The sequence below is a fragment of the Exophiala xenobiotica genome (genome assembly GCF_000835505.1).
Source record: "Exophiala xenobiotica strain CBS 118157 unplaced genomic scaffold supercont1.3, whole genome shotgun sequence".
Lineage (NCBI taxonomy): Eukaryota > Fungi > Ascomycota > Eurotiomycetes > Chaetothyriales > Herpotrichiellaceae > Exophiala > Exophiala xenobiotica.
Genome location: NW_013562492.1, coordinates 2,021,238 through 2,034,463, shown reverse-complemented (window position 1 = coordinate 2,034,463; position 13,226 = coordinate 2,021,238). Strand labels below are relative to the sequence as shown.

The following is a 13,226-nucleotide window of genomic DNA, read 5'->3' as shown; positions in this document are numbered from 1 at the left end:
CAGATGAGAGAAACGCACGATACCGAGCATTGGGCGAGGAAGAAGCAAAGACATATTTTCTGTCTAGCTAGTGTACTCAGTACAATGCTTCGGACAAAGTCATAGTGTGTGATCTATGTTAGACATGCAAAGAGGGTATCTTCTTTCAGTTCAGGAAGGTGTAAATGGCATGCAAGTCACGTCGTCCACTGTCGTCCGATTACGACAATTTCAGACCACTCAAGAAATCAAGTGCATCATCCTGTGCGCTCTCCAGCTGCGCTATCCGCTGCTTCAAGGCGGTCGATTCCAGCCTCATCACGTTGACGACATCCCAGGCTTCTGTAGTGTTCGTTCCGTGACAATTCGGACATGCTTCCCGGAATGCCAGTGTAGTAGTCTTCAGGACAGGGCTTGCTAGCGAGGTAGTCTGTGAGGGTGCTGCTGACAGTGGCTCTGAAAAGACACTGATAACGGAACTCACGTCTGATCCCAGCTCGGATTCACCAGATGTCGAGATGTCGGATGACCGTTTCCTGCGGTACCTCGACCGAGGCGTGGAGTCTGCTTCGACAGTACCATCCTCTGACACCATTCTGATACTGCGTTGCTGTGACTGATATGTTTCGAGAGACGTCCTTTGTGCTGCTAACTGTGCTCTCAAATCAGTGATCGTTCTCTCCTGTTGCGTCGCTCTTTCAGCCATCTCTTGTAATTGCAATTTCAAATGCTCGTTTCTCGTCTGTGCGGCCTCGAGTTCATCCACTTGCACGTTCTTAGTTGAGGTTACTTGCTTGAGAGATGCCTTTTGATCGATATGTGCTTGCTGAAATCGACGCAAGGTCCCTTCAGCATTCTGTTGAAGATTCTTGAAGGCGGCCGGTGAGAATTCACCTGGAGGTCCATGTGGGAAAAGTGCCCCTTCGATATCGAGATGTGCCAATTCATCTTCGTCGGGGATCTCGTGAGGCAGGGAAACGGTGGATTTGCGGAAGAAACTGAATCGAGACGTGCTTGCATTCGTAGGTTTCGCGTTCGGTCGCTGGGTGAGATTGTCTCTTGTACTGTGCATCCCAGAGAAGATGTTCTCCATGTTTCCGACCTCAGAAATAGGATCTGATCTCTCCTTTCGCGGAGAAGGAACCAGTGTTATGTTGACCGGCTCGGACGACCCTTCAAACCAACTCGCTAGTCTTTCAACCGCGCCGGTCGGCCTCCTCTTTGTGACCGGCTCTTCGGCTGAAACAGCGCTTTCTGCAACCGAGACCCTCTCCGGGGATACCGAACGTATGCTTTGTGGGCGGATGAAAGGCAAGAAGGCGGAGGACCTAGTGGGTGAAGGTGTTTGGGTCCGAGCGAGCAGTGGTGGTAATTCTGCGGAAGTTCGCGATCGTTGATGGCCTCGTGTAGGAGCTGGGGGAGGGAGATATATTGCAGAGGTATTATCAATGTCAAAGGGTAGTTGGCGTGGTTGTGGGTGAGCCAAAGCGCCTGGGAACATGTCTCGCGACATGTCGGATGATGCAATCTGGAGAGATTGAGAGACTGATCCGCGCCGAGTGAGTGGTTCCTGCCAGGACTGAGCTTTGGCACCCAATGTAGTTTCGCTTGCTCAAAAAGTCAAAGAATGAGCCACTTCCGTATCAAAGATGTGCGGATATCTCTTTCTCGACAGCTGCACTGCGGGTTGAAGATCGAGAGACGAGGCTGAAGGGTCGTGTCTACCCCGCTCACAGCGCGGACTCTCGCGAGATGAGCAGACGGCGAACTGTGCATGCACGAGGCAAGAGGTTGGAAGTGTCAATGCGCAGGAACAGTGCGTGCCAGGAGAGTTGCACGACGCATGGAGCGAGACCGTGCAGTGGCCTGCCTTTCTATTTTCCCAGAGATTCGGCTCAGCGGTCCAAAGATGAAATGGGAGTGGTTGGTGGCATCGTGGTGGTCCCGGCGGCTGGTTTAGCGGAGACTCATTCAAGCCACGCGAGGCTGGCACACCGCATCTCCACCAGAAACCTGTTTCATCCTTTTTCCCTTCCTCCCACTAAGAGACCACAAGTCCCAGGTGGCCAGTCGACCTCAATGCCGAAAATAGCTCGCCTCTAAGAGTCACGTTTCTGACTTGAACGTGTCCATGGGCTTGCTGTGGCAAATCGTGAGCGATGGTCGGCCGATAGACCCTTCCTCTGAGAAAGAGCCGGTTTCCCCTGCGGCCAGCTTGGAGGCACCTCCTTTCGAGCAGCATTGTCGCCGCCAAGCTCAAGAAGAAGAATATGAAATTCATCGATTGCTTGAGACAGCTGAAGCCGACTGGTCTTTCCTACCTGCCAGCTTCAATCATGAGGATACGATCTTTGCGGCGAATTGCAATGCTGGCGTCAAGGTTATTGTAAGTCTTCTCAGGCGAGGCTGCCATTGCCCGTCTGCACTGCAAACAAGCACCAGCTCTCGACCAGCACATTCTGTCGTATATTCATGGCAATAAATAATCCACTTGCCGATTCCGATCCGATATGTCGACGAGCCCACTGGCTTGATTTGGTCATGAAATATACCGCCGGAACAGCAGCGGTGGTCTATATACTTGTCGCCATTTCGGTGTTCGTGGTGACTGGGCAACTCGACCCTGCTCAATGGATATGGCTCCAGCAGACAAAATCGGCTGCGTCAACAGACGCAGCCATGATTCATGTGCATACCAGGCTCCTAAACCTGGATGGACCGGGTATCGTTTGAGGAAAGATGCAAACAAAGGAAGATTGTTTGGTGTCTCACCTTGGGATGCTACTGTCCGCACGGTACTCTCAGAGCTTGTGCTTAGAGGCCTATTGTAAGCGTTCTTGACTGAGCCGCGAGGCTGAGTGCTGTTTCTATCGCACTCTGAGGACAGTTGCGTTCCAGCCGAGACACCAGACGCGGCTTGCTTCTTTCTCTGAAGCTGACATGATCGATCACTGGCCAAGCATGTCTTGATAAAGGTTCACACATTCTTTGACTGATGGTGAATTACCTGCGCTGCTACCCTTGGTCAACCGGTTGTTTGTCTTATTCTCTATTGCTCAAGGCAGAAGGACGTCTTAAACTGTCAATGAGCAAGTAGCTGCCTTGCTTACTCGATCCTTGCTACCTTGGACCTGATTAGTTTATCTTTCCTCATAAACTCCTCGCTGAGCGGAAATTCTACACCGCAAGAAGCGCTCGAAATCAGTCTACGACAGTCTCGCCTACAAGGTCAGTTGCACCATCCTTAAGTCACCTCGCTCTCTTCGTTGCTGACTGTTATGATGATAGCACAACGGGGTTCCTTGTGGTCGTCCAGCTGGTAAACTGTGCGTCCGATCGAGTGGATATTGGGGAGCTGAGCTGCGCATCACAGCAAGAGTATGGAGATCCTCAACTGCGAAGCATGATCTGTCTAATTCGAACACAGTTGCCTGCCTATTGCCCATTGAGGCGTCTCTCAAATCCTCTCTTCAGCAACATCGAGTGCGACCTTCCTCGCAGTCATGGCTCAGCCTGTTCAATTCTTCAAAACCAAACCTGCCCCACAAACCACCGCTGTCCCCACTCCCTTGCAAGATGAGTTCGACTATGAGGCGTTGCAGCTTCCTGGTGTTGAGCTCCAGTTGCTGTTCGAACCAGAGAGTCCAGCCCATTTGAAGCTCGCTGTTAAAGAAGTGGACAGAGTCGATACCCGTAAACCGTCATCGGCAGTGGTCAAATTCCCTGCTAAAGCCTGTGGTGATTTCAAGATTGATAAAGTCAATACTGCATGGTACGGACGAGTTACAAACAATGAACGGGCTCCTAATGGCGAACAATTCCTGGCGGTCTCGACCTTCCATCTCGACCTTGTCTGCGCAGAAGGCCTGTTCATCGAGGACTGTCCAGCAGCCTTTCAGCCACTCCAAGAATACCTAAACACGGAGAGACAACTAGCGATGGTCTTCGATATCACAATGAAGCGACGCATTTTCGACCATGCACGACTAAAATTTGTTGCAGAGAAAGCAGCAGGCTGCTTGAGTCCATGGGCTAGACTCTACGAGCAACTCCCAGTCCTACCCAACGTACCTCCTCGACCCAGTGTTGCCTCTCAACGTGCTTTCCTTGACTGGGACGACTACAAGCATACGTTTGCCATTGGCATGGAATACGAGAGACGGTTGGACGAGGGTGAAAATGACAGCGGCTACAAATGCGATGTGCGTATCATCGAAATGCCGGAGAGCAAAAACCGCAAATTCCAGATGATCATCTTCTGTAAGAGAAAGATTGATCTTGCTCCTGGTGACAAGGCTCACCTTTGGTTCGTGGACGGTTCCGATGAAGATTCCGATGAAGATTTCGACACGGGCAAGATTTGGGACGTTACTATTCTGCCTCCAGTACCGTATCAACCCTCCAAGTGTTTGACAGCAACATTGATCCGTCGACGAGACCCTGATTCGCATAGTTATTGCGATGACAGAGCACTGGTGGTCTTTCAACGCTCGGCGATTCCGTCAGGTCCAGATGGACGAGATTTTGTGCTTGATCAGAAGAGTGTGGAAGCGATCATCCAGCCTGACAGAATGGAAAGCACCTTCAAGAGAAACCGTCAAGCTCTTGAGGCTTTGAACGATCGTCTCACCGTGCCTGATCTTCAGGGTATGGATAAGGCCCTCTCGGATTTCTTGCTCGCCAGGCACCCATCCAAGATTACCAAATTCGACATGTACGCAAGCCTGGCTGAGACCCCTGCCGACCCTGAAGCTTCCCTGGACCTCAACGAAAGCCAGAAAGCAGCCGTTCGTGCGGGACGCGAAGCGGCCGCAGGTTTTCTTGTTTGCCATGGTGGACCTGGAACTGGCAAGACTCATTTCGTGGTCGAGGCTGTCCAGCCGTTTCTGAAAGACCGAGGTCGAAAGCATCGCTTGCTATTGACTTCTGCTGGTAATGCTGGTGCGGACGCCCTTGCTCTGGCTGTTGACCGTCGCTTGAATAACCTCATCAGCGAAAAGCTTGCTGATCCTGACGGGTACGTGCTTCGAGTGCATTGTGTCACAACTGAGAAGGACATCTTCTTGTCGGCAGCAGATATTCGTGCTCAGGCCTTGATTGATTATGGGCAATCAGGACCGTCGGATGAGTCAATGTTTGGCTTGAATGAGACCGACCAGGAGTTGTTCGACCATTTTGTACAATACAAAGAGGACTTCCTCCAGGATGCCCGCGCCGAGCATATTGAGCTTTCGGTAGGACACAAGATGCTCCAGCTGGCGGGCATCATTCCAGGAGCCACTACCGACACCCGTGCATGGGGTGATCTCAAAGAAATGTACCGCCAGTATAGCCGCCACGACATTGGTCGATCGGACAAAGAGTTCCAGAGCGAAATCGAGAAATTGTTCGCTTACTCTATCAGCAGCGCGACATCCATCTGCTGCACTGCAACAGGGGCGGGAAATCCGAAGGTGTCAGGGCCGTACGCGGACGCGGAGCTGCTCGTGGTTGATGAAGCTGCGAGAGTTGTCGAATACGAATTGTGGCCACTCCTCGCATTCTATCAGAACTTGGTCGGGAAAATTCTGGTTGGCGACATCGACCAATTGCCTCCGGTCCTGAAGTCGAGTGGGATTGATATGGCCAAGGCCAGGAACCCGAGATCAAGAGTCAAGCCCAACCCGTTCGTGGCACAGCTGGAACTTTCTTTTCAGGAACGGATCCAGGACGCAGGATTCCAGGCTGCCTTCTTCCAAGTCCAGCATCGTGCTGTTCCACAAATTGCAGCGATCTTCAACAACGTGATCTACGAGGGCCGGCTGTTAAACCATGAAAGCACCCGCGTCGATCGCCGTGCCCTGGCGCAAAAGGTTGTGCAGCACAACGAGTCGACTTTCGAGTACGCCTCTCCTCTCATCTTTTTCGATCTCCCCCATGCCGTGGAGGAGTACAGACCCGGCTCCCATTCGAAGTATAATTCAGCGTATGCTAATGCCGCCCTGGTGATTGTCGAAGACCTTCTACTTGCTGGGTTTGGAACTACGGAGCCGTGCACAATCGCGATTCTGACACCATACAATGCTGAGTACGAGAACCTCCAATATGCCAAAGGCTGGATGTGCGAGCGATACCCGCAAGCCGCGGATGTTGTTGTCGACAAGATTGACAAGCGCCAAGGTGCAGAGTTTGACATCGTGATTGTCGACCCTTGTGCTGTGATCAAGGCCGGCTTCTTGCAGAAGCAGCGGCTCAATGTCCTCTTCTCGCGTGCAAGATGTGGTCTGTATGTTCTCGGTAATCACATGCAGTGGAGTGCTATGGAGGGTGACCGACAGGCGTGGTTCAAGAAATTTCACGACCAGCTGAAGGAATATCGTACGGAGTGGCCACAGGAGAAGTCCTTGGAGTCGAGATTCTACGAGGTCTGATGTGTGGGCTAGTCCCACGACCACAAGGAAAGTTGCAGAGATGGACCAAATTGGAGATGGATGCCGCTGTTGGTGTTGAGAAAGGCTGTTGGCTATTCGGACATGACGATTGGCAGTGTGTGTATGTTGGCTGTTGTGAGTAACTGAAGAAGCATCATTTTGGCATCGCATTGAACAGGGGGCCATCCTGCCTCGTAAATTATCCTCGCTGCTGTTTGTCTTCGAATGGCAACTAAATCACACGGTCTATTATGGTACATAGTACCCTAGAGCCCGTAGTATGTGAAAACTGTGCCTTGCTATGACTTGTGCCCTGATTCGAACGCTCACTTGTCATTGCCACTGTCCGGAATGACACCTTTGGCGTGACCGAGATCTTCTCCGAGTACCTTATCGCCCACCTTCAGCGGCTGACTGTCTTGCAGGACGAATACCATCCTGGCCCATTCAGTCGGACTGGCATTCTTCCACGCGTGCATCGTGGCCCTCTGCACTGCAACGTCGCCCCTTTTGAGGGTGCGCACCTCGCCGGAATCCAGATGCAGCTCGATCTCTCCTTCGATCACGATGCCGTAGTCCAGACTTTTTGTGCGATGCATCAGAGCCTCACCGTTGGGTGCGAAATCCACTGTGCGACAGACCGTCCCGTTTGGTCTCACGAGGCCTAGGGTGCCTGCAGCCATGACCTGTTCGTGCTGTTTGATGTCGACGTCGTTGTCCATGCTGACGGGCATGCTGGACGTCGTGAAGCTGACGTTGAAGTAATTGGTGTCTTTGATGGGTTGCCAGTCGGCCGGTTTGACTGAGTGATAGACGGCTGTAGCATCTTCTGTATTGTGGCCGGTGATGTAGGTGGTGGGATCGCGCAACGGTGTGCTGGCGGACGTGGTGTGTGCTGACACTGGGTCCTTTGAAGAGTTCGACATGCTGCCACGCCGGTCTTCTTGGAAATGAGCAGAGATAGGTGGTAGTACGGTACAGCTACCGTACAATAGATCGCAAGACGATGGATGTCCAGGCGGAAGGGAAATGGGCAAAGATCTAAACAGGAACAAGACCTGGATAGACCCTCAAACGAGAAGTGTTCGCAGTGATTGGGAAGGTGAGGTGAGGTGCTTCAGGCGGGGCTAGTTACTTTTATTTGACGACTGTTGTCTTCGTTCTTCGTGATACTCGCCTCGTAGTCATACAGAGTAAGCATTTCCCCGCATCTCAACTAGGCCACTAAGTGTACTCCGTGGCAGTCACAGAGTAAGCCGGACGTGGCCGGTCATGGCCGGTTCAGGCACAAGGCGAAGGTGTATTGGCAAAGGGTTACAGATACTGCTTGCTCCCCTGGCTCCCCTGGTGGTTGGATACCTAACTCATGGCGAGAATATACTCCGACTCTCCGCAAGTTGTTCACGGGTCCTTTGACACAGTCAGATCTTCTGGAGACCCATCATGCCCCCGTACCTAGGTCAGCAATAACCTCGAAATAGCCTCGGCTGAAACAGCATTCAGTTGGGCAGCCTTCCAGCCTTTCAAATCGGTCGATCAGGTGCCGAGGCAATTTGAAGGCCGCCGGGGGTGGGGGTTTCTCAGGGTTCTTCCGGCCATCAAAGCTGACCACGATGCTTGCTCCGTACTCCGTATTCCGTACCTAGATAGTAATCACATTGCCGAGACTTAGACACCTCTATCCGGGCATATCGTATATCGCCTGGAGCTTTTCGGTCCCTTCATTGATGTCCACAGTCAATTTCGTCTTCTTTCTCCGACATCGCGTGCCCAGCAACAAAGCGACTTGAATAACGTGGGGCGTTACAAAGGGTATCGACATCACTTATAACGTACTTGACAATCGGATACGACAAAGGAGTGTATCTAGGGCAGTAAGACTTCGGAAGGTTCTATAAAATACCGGCAGATCCATTAGATATGGGCTCAGGAGATCAGAAAGCCGCGTGTTTGACGCTGCTGCATCCGAATTCAGCGCAGGCAAAGGACAAGGTGAGACGCTCATTCAAGCCGGGGATGCATGCACCGTTGGCCTTTTGTTGATGAGCGGTCTTCCCTCGGCCTTGATCAGCGGCGTCAGAATCCACCATCGTAGCATGAAAAGTGGCCTGAGTGGTCTGGCGGATGGTTGAAGTCTCGATGGATTCTGGCTGTTGAAGGGATTCCGCACGCTGTTCTCTCCATTGATCCGCCATCGCTAACGGTCACTTCTCGCATCAGGTTCTGCACACGTTGGTCTCCAAAGCCTCGTTCTTTCGACTTGCCGAAGCCGAATGCCTCACTTACACATACTTCACACCAGCAACTCGCAAGGGAGCCAACCTGGGTATGGTGCCTTCCTCCGAGAAAGACACCATGATCGGCGTGATGCAGATCTTCACGAGCCCCAAGGCTGTCGCCGAAGCAGAGCAATACTTCAAGCTGTCGGAAGTTGCCGCCAACGCTGAAGACCGGACCAAGTGGTATCCCAGTGCCGGGTTTGTGGCAAGGAAGGGAGAGGAGGAGGCACCCAAGGCCAAGATAGTCATGCTCGCCAAGTTCATCTGCAAGGAAGGCCAGGGCATGAGGGAGAAGTTGGTTGACGTTCTTGGGTAAGCAAGCCTTAGCACAGGGTTCTCTCTCTTTCGCCTCGTCGGATTCAAGAAACTGATACTAGTGATTTCCGTCAGCAAATTCTGTGACTGGGTCGAAGAGAACGAGCCCACGACTCTGACATACTGCGTTATGACGCGTCCCGAGGCACCCAATGAAGTACTCATGTTCGAGCGATACAAGGACCTCCCGGCTCTCGGCGTACACGGGAAGTCGAAACAGTTCAAGGATATGTTGTAGGTTCAATTCCTCGCTGTCGCAGTTCATTTTCGACGCCCAGCTGCGTTCTAGTGGCATCTCAAAAGAATGCGCTGACAAGTCTGGATCCGCAGTAAAGCAACAGGGCCCTTCGTGCAGGGCAGGAAGACGATCTTGAGCGAGTGGGAGGAACTAGATGGGTCGTTCGTGTCGAATCGGCCTGGCGGTGCGGGTGTGCCTAAGGCCAAGCTCTGAAATTGACCGAGTCGGCTATTTAAGGATGTACGTACCTGTGGACATTTTCAATCTGGCCATGTTCTCGAAAGTGACAGCGCTGCGTTCCGAGCTGCCTGATGATTGTACAATCCTTTTCCCAACTGCATTTCATTAGCTTGTGGAGCGACCATGACATCCGTGTCCTCCTCGTCGCCGCCACCTACTAACTCTCCCGCTTGAACCGCGAGTATTCGAATCTGCTACCTCATGAGCGATATCAAACAGTCCAGCTCGGTCCGAGCCATACGTGGAGGGCAGCGGACTATGTTGAGCTAAATCGTGTCGAGGGCAAAATATTATCGTGAACACAGCCATTATATTCTAGGAGGCATTGACTTGAACATCAAGAAGACTACTTGATGGGACAAGACTCCTCCTGTCAGACAAGGCCACTTTTTTGGGTCCGGAAGCATGCCGTTCTCGCTCGAAATAGTCCCCCTAATCTTCGCGTATACCTCCGAAATTTCAAGCTCGGGATAAAAGGTATCATTGAAGCTCGGACTAGGCAGATGATGTCTAGATAACCGCGTCATCCTCCTCAGAGACATCGTCGTCCTCCTCCTCGTTGTCCTCCACGTCTTCCTCGTCCTCTTCCTCGTCATTAGATCCCCTCTCGAAAGGATCATCGTCCTGGAACTGGACGTCCATGTTGCCCCATTTCTCCCATCGCTGTATCAGGGCTAGGGGGAGTCCAGCGATAGCCCAATCCAATCTTCTAGCCTGAAGGATGATGCGACTGGCCCGTAGATACACGTCGCGGAAGGTGCTCCACAAGTCGACGTCCTTTCCAGGGTGTGGGAAATACGGATCGTTGCCAGTAACGGCAACAAAGTATTTCTGAACCACTTCCGACGGTGAGCACGATTCCAAATCGACTTCAGTACACTTGTCAAAGTCGAGCATCCAGAGCCCGGTCTCTCGTTGCGTAAAGTCGTCTGATGTAGAAGTCGGTGGCGGAGCAGAATCGTGGTCCGAGTAGTAGGTTCCGCGTACTGTCGTTGTTGAGGTACCGATCACGAACTCGGTGTCTTGTGAGTCAATTTGTGCCTGCCAATGTAGGATTGCAAGTCCAATGGCCATCTCTTCAGCATAGGCGTCGACGTCGAGTCCAAGCATCTTGGCTTGGTCAAGGTAGAGAGGGAAGTTTCGAAGGGACTGTGAGCTGTCGTACCATTTGGCAGTAGGACAGTTGTCGCCAAAGTAGAGGCGAACGAGGCAATCTCTATTCTCAACGTTATCTAGAACATCCCGTTGTGTGTGGTCGCCCTTCTTGAAGAATGTCCGGGTGAGTGCTTGTCTAGCATCCTGGACGACTGGCCAAATCCGATCAAGATGAAAGATCGCGCCCTTAACCTGATCTTTTTTGGGGAGCCTGGACACATTTTCGGGCAGAGACCACCATTCAGAATCTGGTGTGTTAAAGTATTGGGCTTTGGGTACTCGTGGGACTCGGCGGTCTGCGAACTCGTACTCGATGAGACCCATCGTTTCGAGGGCGGAGTTGTATGCGAGATTTGTGAGATTGAAATCGTTCCATATCGCGGTCGTGTTGGCACCTTTCTTGATGGCGTACGGTGTTCCTGGAATTTCAAAGATGCTGCCACAGCTGCCTCGCCCTATATCACGGAAGGTACTAGCATTCTGATCAGACGGTCGACAAAAAGGAGTATCATGTAGCCTGGTTGTGGAACTCGATATTGTACCGAGGGACAACGTGCTCAGCAATGTATCGCGAGCTTCTTTGTCGAGGGTGTCCTTCATGATAAAAGAGCGTCTGATACTCTGCGGGAGGATGTCCTTCATAACAAGAGATACTTTGTGGAAGTGAAAGAATTCGACAGAGAGAAATTTTATCAGTGCGGTTCAAGTTACTTCGTGGTTGAGTCACACCTGCGCCAGGCATCCAGATTACCACGGAAACGCACATAATCAGGAAGTTAAAATGGACCCAAAGGAAAGATCAGTAGGAGACTTGGAAGGAGGAGTGCCTCCTCAACCCTTTGTTGATCTCTCATTGCCACTGCAAATCCATGTGTCTCAGTCCTCTCTCCGCGCGCGAAGAAAGCCACAAAGTCAGCCAGACCTACGCATGCCGGGTCATGATATCGATTTGCTGGGGTTGGAAGCGATCAAGGGCCGATGCAAAGGCTCATCACCGATTTCTGCCATCTTGTCCTCAAGCAATTTGGTCATCCTCCTGACGACATCCGCATACTTGGTATCGTGATAGCAGTTGAAGAGTTCGAGCGGATCTTCGTCGCAGTCGAAAAGCTCCCACTCTTTCGGCTGTCCGCCGGGCCTGGTACCCTCCAGCTTGAAGTCCTCATTGTACCAGTAGATCAGTTTGTAGCGTTGATCGCGCCCGCCGTAGTGACCGTAGGCCTCGTGTATGATATCGCGGTGCACCCAGTACCGGTGATATGCCACTTGTTGCCAATCCTCCGGCGTGCGGCCCTGCAACAACGACCGAAAACTCACGCCTTGCATACTCAGGGGTTTCGCCATAGATGTATTTCAACCATTTCAAGGCTTCTTCATCGCGGCCCTTGCGGACAAGCCATCTAGGGCTTTCTGGGACCATCCAGACCAGCAGTAGGACGATACTGGGGATGATGAACATTACAGCCACAGGGATTTTCCAACACATATCCGTAGTGATTTTGCTTGTCCTGTATGTGACGCATGACATGATGAAGCCCCCAAAGATATGATTGAAGACGTATGAATTGACAACGACGCCACGAATCTGGGCAGGTACAATCTCGGCTTGAAACATGGGAACCAGCCAGCCCTCCATGCCAATGTACATCTGAAGGTTGCTCGGAGTTAGCATCAATAATGGATGTGAATGGGAAGAGTATGCCATGGTCACGGATGTCGGCACAAATGATACTGAGATTGGGACTTACATTCACTATCATACGCCCGGCAAGGACCTGAGCAAAGTTGGTGGCTGTATAGCTTATGATGACACCAACTAGACAGATAACCAGCATCAGAGCCATAACACTTCTTCGGCCAAAGCGCTCGCCAATAAGGCCTCCAAGTATGATACCTAGAGCAAAGGTGATGCGAGGTACAGAGTTCAGGATCGACAGGCTTGCAGGTGAAATAACGTATTTTGTCCCGTTGAAGGCTCCGAACCGTCGAATGAAGGCTAGGAAGTATTAGCTAGGCCTTGAAAGCATCGACCTGCAGGTTCCTAAGTCAGAGATCGCTGACTCACGCTCCGTAGCCTGTGTGGTGCTGAAGGCAGTAACGTCCATGCCATAATTGAAGACCGAGATAGAGACCAGGAGGCAGGAAATTGCTAGCCTCGCGGTAAAGTAACGGAAGAACCTTGGTAAGGGGACTGGCATCTTGACGGCAATTCCCTCCTGGAATGCAACGACAGTAGATTTTTCTGGAGCAAAACGAGCGATGAGAGCTGGTGTGAGTCCAGTCCGACGCACAGATAGGCTTGGTAAAGATACTTCATGAGGGACGCAGGGCAAGGATAGAGTTGTATATATGTCCGCCCTGTGGGCAGAATGGTTGCTAGTCTTGTTACTTGGACTCCCAGCTTCGAAGCCCCAGGAAAAAAGCACGAGTGGGGCGGAATCATGCCCTCCGCTGGGGAAATTGATGGTCGAGACGCGCCGTAGCTGTTCCCGTTTCCCGGCAGTCGGTCACACTTGTCACGGCAGTCGGGATTGGCATCTTTCAATCACGACATCTCGTAGCAATGACCTTCATATGGGTGGGGAGAACATGTGCCATGCATCTGAGCAA

The 13,226-nt window shown here is 51.9% G+C and overlaps 6 protein-coding genes across 6 annotated transcripts; 2 read left to right on the top strand and 4 right to left on the bottom strand.

Moving 5' to 3' along the window:
• Positions 1 to 34: 34 nt before the first annotated feature.
• PV05_04962 (uncharacterized protein) lies at positions 35 to 1,872 on the bottom strand. The gene has a single exon (XM_013461422.1). It carries the CDS (start codon positions 1,490 to 1,492, stop codon positions 200 to 202), a length of 1,293 nt encoding a protein of 430 aa, XP_013316876.1. The 5' UTR covers positions 1,493 to 1,872; the 3' UTR covers positions 35 to 199.
• An 853-nt stretch (positions 1,873 to 2,725) lies between these two features.
• On the top strand, positions 2,726 to 6,596 carry PV05_04961 (uncharacterized protein). The gene is made up of 3 exons (XM_013461421.1): positions 2,726 to 3,207; positions 3,268 to 3,357; positions 3,407 to 6,596. Exon 3 carries the CDS (start codon positions 3,483 to 3,485, stop codon positions 6,387 to 6,389), a length of 2,907 nt encoding a protein of 968 aa, XP_013316875.1. The 5' UTR covers positions 2,726 to 3,207; positions 3,268 to 3,357; positions 3,407 to 3,482; the 3' UTR covers positions 6,390 to 6,596.
• On the bottom strand, positions 6,542 to 7,477 carry PV05_04960 (uncharacterized protein). The gene has a single exon (XM_013461420.1). The coding sequence runs from the start codon at positions 7,313 to 7,315 to the stop codon at positions 6,716 to 6,718; it is 600 nt and encodes a 199-aa protein (XP_013316874.1). The 5' UTR covers positions 7,316 to 7,477; the 3' UTR covers positions 6,542 to 6,715.
• Positions 7,478 to 8,031: 554 nt separating this feature from the next.
• PV05_04959 (uncharacterized protein) lies at positions 8,032 to 9,525 on the top strand. The gene is made up of 4 exons (XM_013461419.1): positions 8,032 to 8,381; positions 8,610 to 8,980; positions 9,059 to 9,217; positions 9,314 to 9,525. The coding sequence occupies exons 1-4, from the start codon at positions 8,310 to 8,312 to the stop codon at positions 9,432 to 9,434; spliced, it is 723 nt and encodes a 240-aa protein (XP_013316873.1). The 5' UTR covers positions 8,032 to 8,309; the 3' UTR covers positions 9,435 to 9,525.
• Positions 9,526 to 9,971: 446 nt separating this feature from the next.
• On the bottom strand, positions 9,972 to 11,216 carry PV05_04958 (uncharacterized protein; the record flags this gene model as incomplete). The annotated part of the gene is made up of 1 exon (XM_013461418.1): positions 9,972 to 11,216. One exon carries the CDS (start codon positions 11,214 to 11,216, stop codon positions 9,972 to 9,974), a length of 1,245 nt encoding a protein of 414 aa, XP_013316872.1.
• A 336-nt stretch (positions 11,217 to 11,552) lies between these two features.
• On the bottom strand, positions 11,553 to 12,814 carry PV05_04957 (uncharacterized protein; the record flags this gene model as incomplete). Its single annotated transcript, XM_013461417.1, has 4 exons — positions 11,553 to 11,881; positions 11,934 to 12,264; positions 12,365 to 12,612; positions 12,682 to 12,814. The coding sequence occupies 4 exons, from the start codon at positions 12,812 to 12,814 to the stop codon at positions 11,553 to 11,555; spliced, it is 1,041 nt and encodes a 346-aa protein (XP_013316871.1).
• Between the last annotated feature and the right edge of the window lie 412 nt (positions 12,815 to 13,226).